The sequence below is a fragment of the Balaenoptera physalus genome, assembly GCF_965194825.1.
Source record: "Balaenoptera physalus genome assembly, chromosome: 12".
In the NCBI taxonomy this organism is placed as follows: domain Eukaryota; kingdom Metazoa; phylum Chordata; class Mammalia; order Artiodactyla; family Balaenopteridae; genus Balaenoptera; species Balaenoptera physalus.
In genome coordinates, this window is record NC_138897.1 from 90314603 (window position 1) to 90329743 (window position 15141).

Consider the following 15141-nt stretch of genomic DNA (forward strand, 5'->3'; position numbering starts at 1 on the left):
GAAACCCGCGCGCCTAGAGCCTGTGCTCCACAACAAAAGCAGCCACCACAGTGAGAAGCCCACTCACCGCAACGAAGACTAGCCCCCGCTCGCCGCAGCTAGAGAAAGCCTGCGCACAGCAACGAAGACCCAACACAGCCAAATAAATAAATAAATAAAATTTATTAAAAAAAATTAGTTGGAATTTTGATAGGGCTTGTATTAAATCTGTGTATCAAGTTAGGGAGTATTGCAATCTTAATTTCAGTGTTAAATCTCCCAATCCATGTATGCAGGATGTCTTTCCATTCATTGAGGTCTTCTTTCTTTAATTTCAGCAATTTTTCAGTTTTCAGTGTACAAGTCCTGTACTTCTTTGGTTTGTTGTATTCCTAAGTATTTCATTATTTTTGATGCTACTGTAAATGGAATTTACTTAATTTTTGGATTGTTTCTCTCTAGTGTGTAGAAATACAACTGATTTTTCTATATTGTCTTGTGTCCTGCCACTTTCCTGAACTCACTTTTTAGCTGTAATAGCTGTTTTGTGTCTACACGGAGATTCTTTAGGGTCCTCTATATATAAGATCATGTCATCTGCAAATTAGAGAGTTTTAGTTCTCCCTTTTCAAATGGGATGCCTTTTCTTTCTTTTTCTTGCCAAACAGCCCTGACTAGAGCCTCCAGGACAGCACTGGATAGAAGCGGTAAGAGCAGACATCCTTGTCTTGTTCCTGATCTTAGGGGCAAAGATTTTAGTTTTTCACCAGTAAGTGTGATGTTCATTGTGGGCTTTTCATAGATGCCTTTTATCAAGTTGAGGGTGTACCCTTCTCTTCCTAGTTTGCTGAGTGTTTTTATCATGAAAGAGTTGGATTTTGTCAAATGCTTTTTCTGCACCTATTGAGATCATGTGGGGTTTCTTCCCCTTTATTCAACAAATAGTTATCAAGAGTCTGAGTGTCAGGCACTATTCTAGGGGCAGCAGCAGACCATCCCCATGTCGTGATGAAGCTTATCATTCCAGGCATGGCAGCCCTATTTAGCTGTCCCCTCTTACCTCACCACACTGGAGCCTTGCCTCTCACTAGTTATTCTTCTTCAGGCCAGACTGGATTTTGACCCTGGTGCTTGTTCATTCCCACGTCCGAGCCTTCATTACACCACTGTGCCCTTGTGTTCCACTTGGCCAACTCCTGCTCACCCGTCAAAGCCCAGCTCAACTATCCCCACCTCTGAAAAGACTTCCCTGCCTGGCTGCCCCTCTGCTAATGCCTGCTATTGCATTTAACCTGGTCAGTCTCCTTCATGAGTCTGAGCCACTTGAAGGAAAGAACTGCATCCTCGAATGTCTAGTCAAGGCATATAGAACATTCCATAAAGGGCCTCAGTGTGCTCCTAGAAATGAGACAAAGCAAGATCAATTCTCATTTGCAGGCGGTACTCCTGTTCTCAACCTTCTTCCTGCTCACAATTCACTTTCCATAACAGATGTGTTAGCTTCCTGGGCTTGCCATAACTAATTACTACTAACTGGTAGCTTAAAACAACAGAGACTTATTTGCTCTCAGTTCTGGAGGCCAGAAGTCTGAAATCAAGGTATGGGCTGGGCCACACTCCCTCCGAAGGCTCTAAGGGACGATCCTTTGCCTCTTTCGGCTTCTGGTGGTTCCATGCATTCTTTGGCTTGCGGCTGCATCCCTCCAGCTCTGCCTTCAGATGGCCTTCTTCTCTATGTGTCTTCTCCCCATCTCTTCTAAGAACACTTGTCATTGGATTGAGGACCCACCTTAATCCAGGATGATGTCATCTCAAGATCCTTAAATTAATTACATCTGCAAAGACCTTTTTTCCCAGAAAGGTCACATTTACAGATTCCAGGTGGACATATATTTTTAACTTTTTTTGGGGGGGTGGGGGTGGGGTAGGGGAGCACTATTCAACCCACTACAACAGGCTTCAAAAAAGGATCCAGATTTTTTCCCCCTTTCTCCTCTGAGAGTTAAAACCCCTAAAAAGGGGAAAAAAAAACCATTCCTAGTGGCTCCACTTAAAAACATCTGTGTGAAACTCCCTCAAATAGGTCCTTTTATTTTTATTTTATTTTTTTCAGCAAAGAAAGGTTTATTGCAGGGTCAGGCAAAGAGAACGGGGTGGCTTGGGCTCAAAAACCCTGAACTCCAAATAGGTCCCTTTAAATGAGTGGTCCTAGAAGGATCTAGAATGGTCCCTTATTAGTTTAATGGACATGTCACAGAGTGGCTTGCCAGGGAGTAGAGCAGATGAAGGAGAAGGGGGAGCCTAGTGAAAGAGCTTGGCCTGGAAGAACCTCAGGAAATAAGTTTTAGTTCTGGATCCACCATGAACCTCTCTTTAGGCCTCAAATAACTTGTTTAACCTACCCAGGCCTTAGTTTCATCTGTAAGACTACAAAGGTTCAACGGGATGAAGCTCTAAGAATTCCCGAAACTCCAACATCCTAAGAAGGCAGACAACACACGTGCCATTTTCTCTAAGGAAAAACATCAACCCGGGAAGCCCTGAAATCATTTTGATACTGTTTCCATCACCATTCTGGGGCAATCAGCTCCAAAGTGGGGTGCACTTGCCTCACATGGTAAGAAGGGTGATTCATAGGAGTGAGGGAATATTAGAATTCCTGTTTATGTGGGATTTACTACATATTAGCACAGCACACATAAGACTTATAAATAACTTAATAAACAATAGTAGACGTATACTCAGAAACAATTAGAACATGTGACCAAAAAAGTTTGGAGACCACTGACTGAAGAAACTAGTTAAGCAGGCAATCAGACCGAACAGTTTGACAACCAGACAAGTTGTGGGTGAAGTGTCATGATTAAATCAGCAGTTAGTGACTCCAGTGTGGTTTATATCCTCAGGACAGTAATACCATACTTTATATCAAGTTGGGTTTTGATCAGAGGTCTACACCCAAATTTATTAATTTTCAGTTATGTTTCTGCCATTATTCCTGTTTTACTGAGCAGGAGCCAGCAAGCTTTTCCTGTAAAGGGTCAGACAGTAAATATTTTAAGTGTTTCAGGCCGCACAGTTTCTCACTATGCAAGTCCGCCATTACAGCACTAACACAGCCTTACATGATACATCAAAGACTGGGCATGACTAAGTTCCAATAAAATTTTACGAACACTGATATTTGAATTTCATGTATTTTTCACATGGCACAAAATATTCTTCTCTTTCTTTTTTTAAACCAGTTAAAGTAAAAACTATTCTCAGCTTCCAGGGCCATTCAAAAACAGGTGGTGGTGTACTGGATTTGACCCGTGCACCATGGTTTGCCAATCCCTGTTTTAGACCTCAAAAGTTTGTTTCTTCTTCTTTTTATTTTAATTTGATTTATTTGTATCTTTGGCTGGGTTGGGTCTCCGTTGCTGCGCGTGGGCTTTCTCTAGTTGTGGTGAGTGGGGGCTACTCTTCGTTGTGGTGCACGGGCTTCTCATTGCGGTGTCTTCTCTTGTTGTGGAGCACGGGCTCTAGGCGCGGGGGCTCAGTAGTTGTGGCTCACGGGCTCTATAGCGCAGGCTCACTAGGTGTGGCGCACGGGCTTAGTTGCTCCACAGCATGTGGGATCTTCCCGGTCCAGGGCTCGAACCCGTGGCGCCTGCAATGGCAGGCGGATTCTTAACCACTGCGCCACCAGGGAAGCCCAAAAGTTTGTTTCTTAAGTCTGATCTACGATAGACAGAAAATCAAAAATGGGGCATGCAGGGACTTCCCACGGTCCAGTGGTAAAGAATCCACCTTTCAAGGCAGGCAACGCGGGTTCGATCCCTGGTCCAGGAACTAAGATCCACAAAGTACAGAGTGCCACAAAGTACAAAGCCCACGTGCTCTGGAGCCTGCACACCACAGCTAGAGAGCCCGCGCACCCTGGAGCCTGCACGCCACAACTAGAGAAGAGAAAACCCACACGCCACATCTAGAGAGAAGCCCGCGTGCTTCAACCAAGACCTGACTCAGCCAAATAAATAAATAAATGGGGCATGCAAACATTTGAGGACATAATAAACATCTTCATATCAATACCTCTGAACAGGAAACACACATGTAAAAACAAACTGTGGGAAAAGAAAGCTAAACAGAAAATCCAGTATTACTGCAAAAATTGAGAGCATTGTATAATTTATCTTGATCTAGGCCTAAAGATGAAAAAGGGGATTCTAGAGACCTCTTATGGCTCTAAACAGTGGACATCTTCACAAAACACCTAACTTCCTACTGAAGGTTCATGAATTTCTCAATTTCCTACAATTAATAATTTATTCTAATTTGGATTTCTCCAGTAATTGCACATCAATCTTTGTGAAAATGAATCTTGCCTACAACCAAAGATAAACAACAGAAGCTAGAACATTTTTTGTGATACTCAAAAATTTACCCTCTAAAGTTCCCCAAGAAAGGATACTGAAGAAACTGGCAAGAATGGCTGCCTTGGAAAGAAGAAGGGGGCCAAGCGGGAGGAGCAGAGAGAGAAAACGTTCACTGTATGTTCTCATCTGCCTGTTGACTTCTGTCAGGTGTTGGTATTACTTATTCAAGCAAACTACCAATCAAAAACATAAAAATTAAGTATCCCAGACTAATTTGGTGTCCACCTAGCCATCTTACCTTTGCATGCTACCTGGTGGTAATTCTTAGGTGGATGGTGATTTGGAACCAGCAGTGTGGCACTCGCCTCTCCTAACCCAACGATGCACTTGACGCCCAGAGTGGGCAGCTTTCAGAGGACGAAGCCAACTTGCTGAGAGTTGGGCTCTAAAAATAAACATTTTGCACATTTCTTTTAGCCTCTTTTCTCTCCATAAAGGCCTCCACAGATGGCTTCTTTACATCATGCTCTCAAATGACTAGCTGATAAATATTCATACTTATGGAAATTGTATTGTACATACTCCAAACCCCCAGCCAGTTAAAGTTTGTATTTTCTGTTATCTCAAGGGTGGTGCCCCCTTGCTCATGGGTCTTGTCCTCTGTAAAACACACACAAATTTGTGCACACACACACACAGATCAGAAACCAGCTTTTGCCTCTGTATGATTAATTTGCTTAGAGGCGATTTTGACCCTCAGGAGGCCATTAGGCCATGTCTGGAGACATTTTGGATTTCCATTAACTGGGGGGTGCCGGGTACACAGTGTGTACTACTGGCACCTAGTGGGTAGAAGCAGAGATGCTGCTCTACACCCTACAATGCACAGGACGGCCCCCACCTCACCCCACTCTCTGCAAAGAATGGCCCGGCCCAAATGTCAATGGTGCTGAGGCCCTGGGAGACACAACGTGAGGCTGAAAGCAGACTGGATTACAGATTAAAACACTGAAGCGGAACAAGGTCAAAGCAGACTGGAACCGTAACAGAAAAACTCAGTGGGGATGGTGGAGGCTCTACATGAAGTCTGGCCTCTCGTTTCTTATTCAAATTAATACTCAATTTATTAAGGTTATATATTCAAGAACAAGTTTCCTTTCAGTCTTCAAGCACGACTTAGAAATATTTTAGGAAAATTTTAGTTAAAATGTAAAACACTCCCTTTCACTTGTTCTTCAATTAATGCTCAATTATCTCACGTATTTGGCAGACTAAATTTCCCTAAACATAAACACCGTTTACAAATTTGATTAAATTCCTTTAAGCATTTACAGCTACAAACTGAACATGACTCTCTCAAGCATTTCAAACCCCACAAAGAAAAGACTCGCAAACAAGCCAGACTCCAAACATTTACAAAATGCCTTTGTCCGTGTCTAGAGGACAGTGGCATGGACTCCTGGCCCAGACCGCCCCCTTGCTGGTTCCCTGACCTCTGTGCCCATCTCACCTGTAAAGTGAGAGCGCCAGCACTCATATGGCATAGGGGCAGGGAGGTTTAAACACACACACGCACACACACACACACACACACACACTCAGGGCAAAGGGATCTACTCACTGTTCTGGGTGTCCTGTGGTGTCTTCTCTCCTGCTCATTCCCAATTTCTCTAGCTTTCCAAGCCCAGTGCAAGGAGCTGACTGGATCTCTTGTCCGATTGTTACTTCTCCATCGATGAGCCCCAGGGCTCACCACACTCCCTTCTCTCCATCCACGGCAGCCTCCTCAAGGCAGGCTGGTGCCAGTGGATGGTCGGTCACCTCCTGGGCCCCCCATCAGGCACCCAGCGTTCCTAATGTCTCCTTCCTAGCTCCCATAACCACCGGAACCTTAACTTGCTCGCTCGTTTGCTATCTCTGACATGAGAATAACCCTACCCACGAGGAGTCTCTACTGAGGACTGCATGTGGCCCGACATAGACACACAGCAGTTGCTTATTAAACACTTAGTGAAGAAACACGAAATACAGGCACTTGGGCTTCTCTGGTGGCGCAGTGGTTGAGAGTCTGCCTGCCAATGCAGGGGACAGTGTTCGAACCCTGGTCCGGGAAGATCCCACATGCTGTGGAGCAACTAAGCCCGTGCGCCACAACTACTGAACCTGCACTCTAGAGCCCACGTGCCACAACTACTGAGCTCGCGTGCCGCAACTACTGAAGCCCGCGCGCCTAGAGCCCGTGCTCCACAGCAAGAGAAGCCACCACAATCAGAAGCCCGCGCACCTCAACGAAGAGTAGCCCCCGCTCGCCGCCAACTAGAGAGAGCCCGCGCGCAGCAACGAAGACGCAACACAGCCAAAAATAAATAAATAAATAGAAGAAATACAGGCACCAATTTCCACAAAAATTAGAAACTAAAAGGCTTTTCACCTGAAAACCGGAGGACTGAGGACCACAGAAAGCACCCCAGCGACTGGCACACGCTACGTTGTCTGCAGTAGTTTCCATTTTGTCTTTCCTTAAGCAGAGCTCCAATCTTAAGACTCACAGACTGGATGGCTGTGCAACACCAGGAATGAATTTTAAATAGGAAGCCTCATACCCCCAAGTCCTCCAACACTCGTGGCACCTTTCAGGGAGGACACCCCATGACCCAAGCCCCCCAGCCGGGGCACCCGGTGCTGACTCACTGAAGCTGTGCAGCGGCACGGACACTTTTGACTCTAACGAATGCTGGGTTGCATTTTATCCACATCGTGAGAAGTCTTCCAGAATTCATTTAAAATAAAAAACCAACAGAGAAGAAGTCCGAGCCCCCAGCGGAAAGCAGCTCTCTAGGTGAGCGTGGTAGCCCTGACACAGCTTAAACAGGTGCTCAGAACCCAGACAAAGAAAATACACAGCGAAGAGCAGCGTGTTAGCCAGTTTAATTTATTTAAGAATCTTACAAAAAAAAGAAAAAAAAACAACAGAAAAATCAAAAGACACAACAACAAAAAACCTAAATACAGAATTCATTACGCTTCATGGTTGATCGTTTTTACTTGCAAGGGTATAAACCTCGCTAAATGCAGCCAATACATTTTTATTGCATGAGACCCAATTTTTAAAGTTACAAATCAAAACGGTCAGAACAATCGTTTCTGGACACTCGGTACTGTATTACCACGGAAGGCTGAAGCAGTGCAGTATCATGAGAACAGTGCGTACCCTTCATACACTGACGGACATTCAAAACAGAGTAGCAATATAAAAAGAGATTTTAAAAAAGAGAACAGAACAGAAACAACCAGAAGAGTTTACATCCACCTTTGTTTCAAATTGTCTTTGGATTCCATCATATGTTGTCTCAAGATGCACCATGTCAGATCAGTAAAGGAAGGAAGATCTATGCCTACGTATAAAAGTATCCTTTGCTCAGCAGAGGTAGAACCTGGCAAAAGTTTTATTGCAGAGATACAGCGTACCTCTTCCCACCTCTCATGGTTGATGGTAGATACAAGTGGTTATTGAAAAATAATATCAGTAGTTTGCAAATTCAGTATAAACCATGAACAGGATGATTTTTTCTGATGGAGGTGAGACTGCAATGTGCTACGTAGAAAAAAAGCTCTCTGCCCCGTAAAGTGGAAGTCAGAAAGAAGGCTGAAGCTTCTTTATCCTCTTCAGTGCCACAAATACTGTCACAGCAAGAAAGGCCCTCAGGACAGGGTGGGCGGAAAAGCCAGGGAGTTCTCACTAAGGGGTCTGCGGACTGACCCTCAGCCCCAAGGAGGCCTGATCTGCAAGTAGCAAAGAGAACCGACATTCCCAGGTGGCACCCCTTGCTCGACTCTGCACTACAAGGGTGTAGTCTTAGCCTGATGGTGTCCTGACAGCTGCTCCTCCACGGGCGCCAGAGGAGGAAAGCCGGGCAGGACGTGTTGGGACAGGGATTCCCGCTGCAGCTCACCTCTGAAAAGCCCCGTTGCATGACAAATTAGGTTCCTAAGACTTACCTAAATGCAGACAACTTTTAAATTTCAGTACGTCTATGAAGTTCAATAGTAACGAGTGAAACATGTGCATGAATGAAGGCCCAAGAAAGGCTCACGGCTATCTTTCCTGAAAGTTAAGGAGGAACATTTTCTTAAAAGTGCAAAATCTGTAAGTAAAAACGCAATGTTTGCCTCCCTGGTGATGATTACCACCACTTTTGTGAGCCACCCCTGGGTCTGCCCTACTGGCAACACTAATCCAATCATTAAGAATGCCTTGATCCAGCTCAGCTCCTAGGTTTACAGCCAATCTAGTCAAGATCAATTCACCAGTTCACTGGTGGCGGGATAGCCCATCGGATCCTACCAGCCCGTCCCTCCACAGCTAACTGGCTGTTTTACCCTCAGCACAGCATCAACCTTGAGCTGAAGGCTCATGGAAGCCTCCACAGCAGTTGTGCTGCTCGATTCCGGAGGACAACTGTCCCTTAAAGGACATTCTCTAACGTCACCTGTCAGCATGGACTGTCTCCACTCCTGCTATAAATATCCTTAAACTGGTGGGAGCAGAAGCAGATTACCCATGCTCGCTGGAAAGTAAGCTTCTGCTTGTTACTTGCGGGCTAAAAGTACACGCTCGACTTCTTAAAGAAACAGAAAATCTGCAGCAGTAGCAGGTCATAAATCACTGTTCAGATCTGCAAGATTTTCCCCTCAGCTGGAAAGCCGCAAGGATGAAGGATTTGGTGCAGGCCTGAAAAACTGCAAGGGTAGGAACAAGTCGGGTTTACTGAAGAGCTAAGTTTGATCCCAAATGCACTGAAGAAGTTAGAGGAGCTTAAAGGAAGTCTTGGGAAGAAGCTTTTTAGGTGAAAACCTCAGGCTCACGATAGCTTCCAAAGAGCAACGTGAATGGGCATAACCAGTCATATAACGACAGCATCAGAAATTGCACTCAAGTACACTCCCCCCAACACGCCGCATTGCACACGGTAAAAATCTGTAATAAAAATGCAGGACACAGTCAGGCACGTTGAAAAATATTAACACAAAACAGACATAGGAATTCTGTAGTAAAGATGCAAAACCGAATTCTAAAATATACGGACAAATTCAACTAAGAAGTTTTTCATACGTTTCTACATCCAAAAAAAACACCAAATTGTTAAGAAGTCCCCTATGGGAAGTCAAGAAAAGAATAAATAGGACTGAAGGGAGGAGGGAAAAGAGAAAAACAAGCTGGTGGCGTCCCAATTTACAAGAAATATTTACATTCAGAATTCAAAAAGAACTCAACATTTCTATATATACACATTATGTACATATATATATATATATATATATATATAAGTACAGCATAAAATCAGAAGGTGGGTTTTGGATTTCACCTCAAGTACGCAGAAAAAAATTACTAGCTAGCTCGAGCTGCAGGTATCTAGATGTGTTTCCTTCACTTACATGCCCTTAAAAGACACTGCCTTTGTACTAGACAACTGGCATCCAATGAGGACTTTTTACAAATGGCTTTTGCTCGCAGGTGTAGCCATGACATGGACCGCCTGCTGCATATTCCAGCAGCAAAGCGTGCACAGCGAGCGTGCAAGGTGTGGTGTTAGCCAAGGAGACTCCAGACATAGAGGAAGGATAGTCAACAAATGCCTACTGTCCCTGGGATGCCTGCACTAACCGAACATCTGTTAACTGCATACCGGTCTAACAGCGACTCTTATGTAGCACCATTCTTAGAAACTATCAAATATCATTCAGGTACATTTTTATTTTATTTTTTTCAGGTACATTTTTAAAATGAGAGTATTTAGATAGGGACCTTCCTCTTAATATCTAATCAAGAAAAGGACCCAAGTGAAAAACACTTTTCCTCTGCTCCTACTTTCATAAATTGAAATGCATCAATCATTTCTAATCTATTGCTTTTTTTTCCCCTCCTGCTAAACTGGAAAGTGGAGGGGACTGGGGAAAGGCTCCCATTATACAACGGTAAGTGTCTGGTACCCTTTCTCGTCGTGCCTGTTAGAAGCTGCTCTAATAGCATCACATGGAGATTAGCAAATGAATGCCCCAGTGGCTACAGCCAGAAAATTATGCCTCTAAAATATTATATACCCCTGGAGCTTGGTAATCTAGAACTTTTACCATTACAGATGAAGCAGAATACAAGTAAAAGGTTTACTGTTGCAACTCAAAAAGGTTTCTGAAGTGCTAGTTGGATTGGAATAAATATATATATATATACATACACACAACACTACATTGCTTTGGATGCAGGTTCTTGCTAACTTATATACAGATGTAAAGAAAAGACACTGAAGAGTGTATCGGCAATTTAGCAGCAAAAAGGGAAAATTGCTTAAGATATTTACTTTTTCATCAAGTTGTGTTTAAAAATACCTTATTAATACTTTTACGAATTCATATCGTTGATAAATATCTGGATTATCCCACTAAACTGCAGCTAGAGACCTTGTGGTAGGGAGGGTGCTAAATTAGGGGAACACTAACCCCCCCGCCAATACCATCTGAGCAGCTCTGGACTGGGAAAGTGGTTTTCAGTACAATCGGCACTGTAAACTCTGAAAACACTAACGTGACTTGTAATCAATCTTTGTGCTCAGAGCCATATTGCTAAAAAGGGAGAAAAGGCATTACAGAGGCCAAATGGACTCACATCGGGTTCAACAAGGTCCCTGGGTTCAGACGTGGCATTCAGATCCTGAAATACAAGGATCTGTTGTACAGAAGTTAGCTGTTGTTGAGACTTGATTGTTTGACAGAGGAGGACCTTGAATGCTGGGTCTTCCCACGCTGACCAACCTAAAACTTTCTGACTTGGATAAGGGCACAGTGTTAAAGGTCATACGTTCACCTCCAGAGAGGAGGCTGGGCAGCAGACTCCCAGCGCTCACATGCACACCACACCACGATAAGCATGTGCACGTGGCACCTCAGCTCCCCATCCATTTACACGGCTGCCTTTCTGAGGTCTACTTTGAGAGTTTTCAGAGGCCTTATTTCTGGACTTTTTTTTTTAAAGCAAAACAAAGCTGTTCTACAAAGAACAGAACATACATATATCCCCCTTTGCAACAAGATAGCTATTCCAAGAGCAAACATTACATCATAAATTGTGAGGGTCAACTAACTGCATGCTAAAGAATCCTCACACTGAAGCTGCTTGGAAAAAACCATAACCTGCTAAAAAAGATACTCCCACACACAAAAAAGGGAAGTTGGGCCAAGCCTCCAAGAGGGAGTCTCTTTTCCCCAACCCCGCCATTTTGCCTCACTGGAGGGAACAGGCTCGTTAGGCTTCCCCCTCCGCAGCTCTATTTCACCTTGGGATGTTGACGGAAGCTGAATGGGCTCCTGATTGAAAAACAGAAGAACTGGGAAGTTTTGGTGCAGGTGGACAATTCCGCTCTTGACTGTCAGCTGGGTCTAGTGGCCCTGACAAGGGACATTGGTTGATATTCATATGGATCACTGCCTGAGATATAAGGACTAGACTGAGGATAAAAGTTGCATCCACTGGGCAAAATATGCCAAAGAACAGAAATTATTCTCAATTTGTTCTTTTAGGCGTCTAGAATAAATAAATCCAAAGAAAGAAAACTTATGGTAAACGTGACATAACCAAACTCAGGCTTGAAGAAACACAAGAGGATGACAGCCTTAGCTTTCCCATCACTTAACATACATCTCACCTAATTCTACAAGAAGTTTAGAAAGTTACAAAGGAGAACAGTTCAACTTGAGAAACTTCCAAAAGTACTATCATTTTACCCCTTCCTCAACACCGTTTCAATTTTGAGGGGTAGGTTTTAAGCCAAAACATAAGGCTACCTGGAATGTTGAGCAACACGCAAGTCCTGCAGCATCCCCATCACAGACTACTTTTGAAGGTGGTGAGGGCCTAAACAAGAGTCCACTTCTGCTTAGTATAATAACTTTTTATTTGACATCTACAAGATTGTGGTATCTTGCAGCTTTTGACCAGGTTTATACAATCTCAGTTTTTCAATAGTGCAACCTGTGCAAGCAAAAAAAAAAAGGAAAGGAAAAAAAAAAGGTAACAAAAAGACCAATTGTCCCCTCACTTGTTTTTATAAACATCTATTATAGGCGAAACAAAACTTACCCATATTATAGATAAGTGTCTATTCACATTTGTACATTACCATTTTTAACAGCTTGAGATAAACTCTACAATGTCTTACAACACATTAAACAATATTCAAGTTACTGGGTAACAACAATAACAACAAGAAATAAACATACAGCAGAAGCCTCAAGTGTTTCCTCATTGTCTAGTTTACAACTCAAGTACGTTTTCCATTTTTAAGAGTGACAAAGCAAATTAAGATAACGAAGTAAAAAAAAAAAGATTGTTTGCAAGACGGAAGCCAATTTGTACTTCTTTCTAAAACTATCTTTAAGTTAAGAAAAATGTAATTTTAAGAAAAGCAGGCTTGTAGCCATTTTTGCAGCACACATTAGGAATACTATTAATACATTAAAATTAACTTTTAAGAGTTTTATCACCAAAAAATGTATGTACTCATTACCTTGACAAGAAACCTGGGGCAGGGGGAATGGGAGAAGGTGATTTCGCAGGGTTTGAAGCAATACCCAGGTATAAACACTATAAAAATGCAATAACCAATGCTGTACATCTACAAATGTTTCTTTCCGCTACTTGACTTCTGTGTTAATCTCGTTTACGCATGCTGTCAAAGACATGCACTGTCAGAACAAAAACTAGAAAAAGAACCTGAATGCATGATATGTAACCTTTCGTTTCATGCTTTAATAAACCTATTGTTTTAATAAGTTGGAAAAAGAAACCAATATATATTTTCTCTATTTATAGACTCAAAACACATGCATCCGGGGATAAGTCCCACAGCAATGGCATGGATGTGCTGCGTTAACCCTGAGCACTGTATAACATAAAAGTAAAGCCAGTTTGGGAAGTTCCAAGCATTTTTAAACCAATTATGGTTCGTAGCTTTTAACAAACTCACAAACAAACAGACTGACACACACGCGCACATACCCCTCTGCTCACCCAAAGTAGAAGCATACGGTAAGTACCACGGGAAAAGCGCGAGGAAAGACATATGTACCACCATCGGCACTGCTGATTTTCAGTTTTGCTATCTATTCCAGGTTTGTCCTTATTCCCAAAAAAATTAACTAGAGAGAGAGCACAACTGAAAAAAAATTATAATTCTTTGGAAACTGTCCCTGATTTTTATGCAAATGATATGCTTCAACAGCGTTTCATATACATCCATGTTGAAACCTGTCTGTTCTTATGTGTTGCTCAAATTGGCGATGCTCTGGGGGTGACGCTGCTGCCAGAGCTGTTTCTGCTGGACTGCAAGCTGTTGAGACTGGTCTGAAGTTGACAGGAGATTTATAAGAGGAGACACACAATTTGCAGGAATGATCAAACCTGCAATTAGAAAACGAGAATTTATAAAGGTTGCTTCCAGGAGAAACCACACTGTTTTACAGCTTCATAGCAAATTCCAAATGAAGTATAATATTAAGTTTAATGAACAAGACTCCACGAAAAAACTAAATGAGCACCTAATAACTGAACTGGCCCCTTCAGAAGTAGCCCGATTCCTCAGTAGCGCCACCCACAAATACCTGAGCACATGCACGTGTCTAGTGCAACATCATCTTCTTGCTGGAGCGACAGAAGGCCAAGTACAGTACCTTCCTATCTACTATCTTTGAAGCTCCACAAATGTCGGCAAGCACCACCTTCTTTGGCATGTACTACTGTACCAAAGAGACTACAGAATAGTGGCTGCAAATTCAAATGCGTACTGAAGCAGTAACTTCTAAGTGGCACAGTGTGGAAGTCAGCAAACTGGAGAGTGTATATATCCTGGGTAAGGGAACTTTAACTCCTCCCATGTGGGAACAGGGGCTCAACGTTCCAAGCTTCTCTGTTGTTGCTGCTGCTGTTGTTCTTTCGAAGAAGATAGAAATCCAGTCTTCTGATTTTTTTTTAATAAATTTATTTATTTTATTTATTTATTTTTGGCTGCATTGGGTCTTTGTTGTTGCACACAGGGTTTCTCTAGTTGCGGCAAGCAGGGGCTACTCTTCATTGTGGTGCACGGGCTTCTCATTGTGGTGGCTTCTCTTGTTGCGGAGCACGGGCTCTAGGCACCCGGGCTTCAGTAGCTGCGGCACGCGGGCTCAGCAGTTGTGGCTTGCGGGCTCTAGAGCACAGACTCAGTAGTTGTGGCGCACAGGCTTGGTTGCTCCGCGGCATGTGGGATCTTCCCGGACCAGGGCTCGAACCCGTGTCCCCTGCATTGGCAGGCGGATTCTTAACCACTGCACCACCAGGGAAGCCCACAGTGTTTTGTTTTGTTTTTTTTTTTTAATTTTATTTATTTATTTATTTATTTTTGGCTGTGTTGGGTCTTCGTTTCTGTGCGAGGGCTTTCTCTAGTTGTGGCAAGCGGGGGCCACTCTTCATCGCGGTGCGCGGGCCTCTCACTATCGCGGCCTCTCTTGTTGCGGAGCACAGGCTCCAGACGCGCAGGCTCAGTAATTGTGGCTCACGGGACTAGTCGCTCCGCGGCATGTGGGATCTTCCCAGACCAGGGCTCGAACCCGTGTGCCCTGCATTAGCAGGCAGATTCTCAACCACTGCGCCACCAGGGAAGCCCACCCACAGTGTTTTGATTTTTAAAAGTTGGCAACTAACTCAATTGAAATCTCACAACCAAAAATACTTGAGGATCAAAAAAATGTCCTGGACTGACTAGCCCACAGG

General features: G+C 43.5%; 1 protein-coding gene across 5 annotated transcripts in view; it reads right to left on the reverse strand.

Annotated features, from left to right (window-relative positions):
* Positions 1-7258: 7258 nt before the first annotated feature.
* The window catches only part of SBNO1 (strawberry notch homolog 1), a 58927-nt gene continuing 51044 nt past the window's right edge, over positions 7259-15141 (reverse strand). For all 5 annotated transcript variants that reach the window (XM_082418189.1, XM_082418188.1, XM_082418190.1 and 2 more), the window contains one exon: positions 7259-13794. In XM_082418189.1, the coding sequence (XP_082274315.1) occupies positions 13652-13794 (143 nt within the window). In that variant the 3' untranslated portion in view covers positions 7259-13651. The remainder of the gene's footprint in view (positions 13795-15141) is intronic.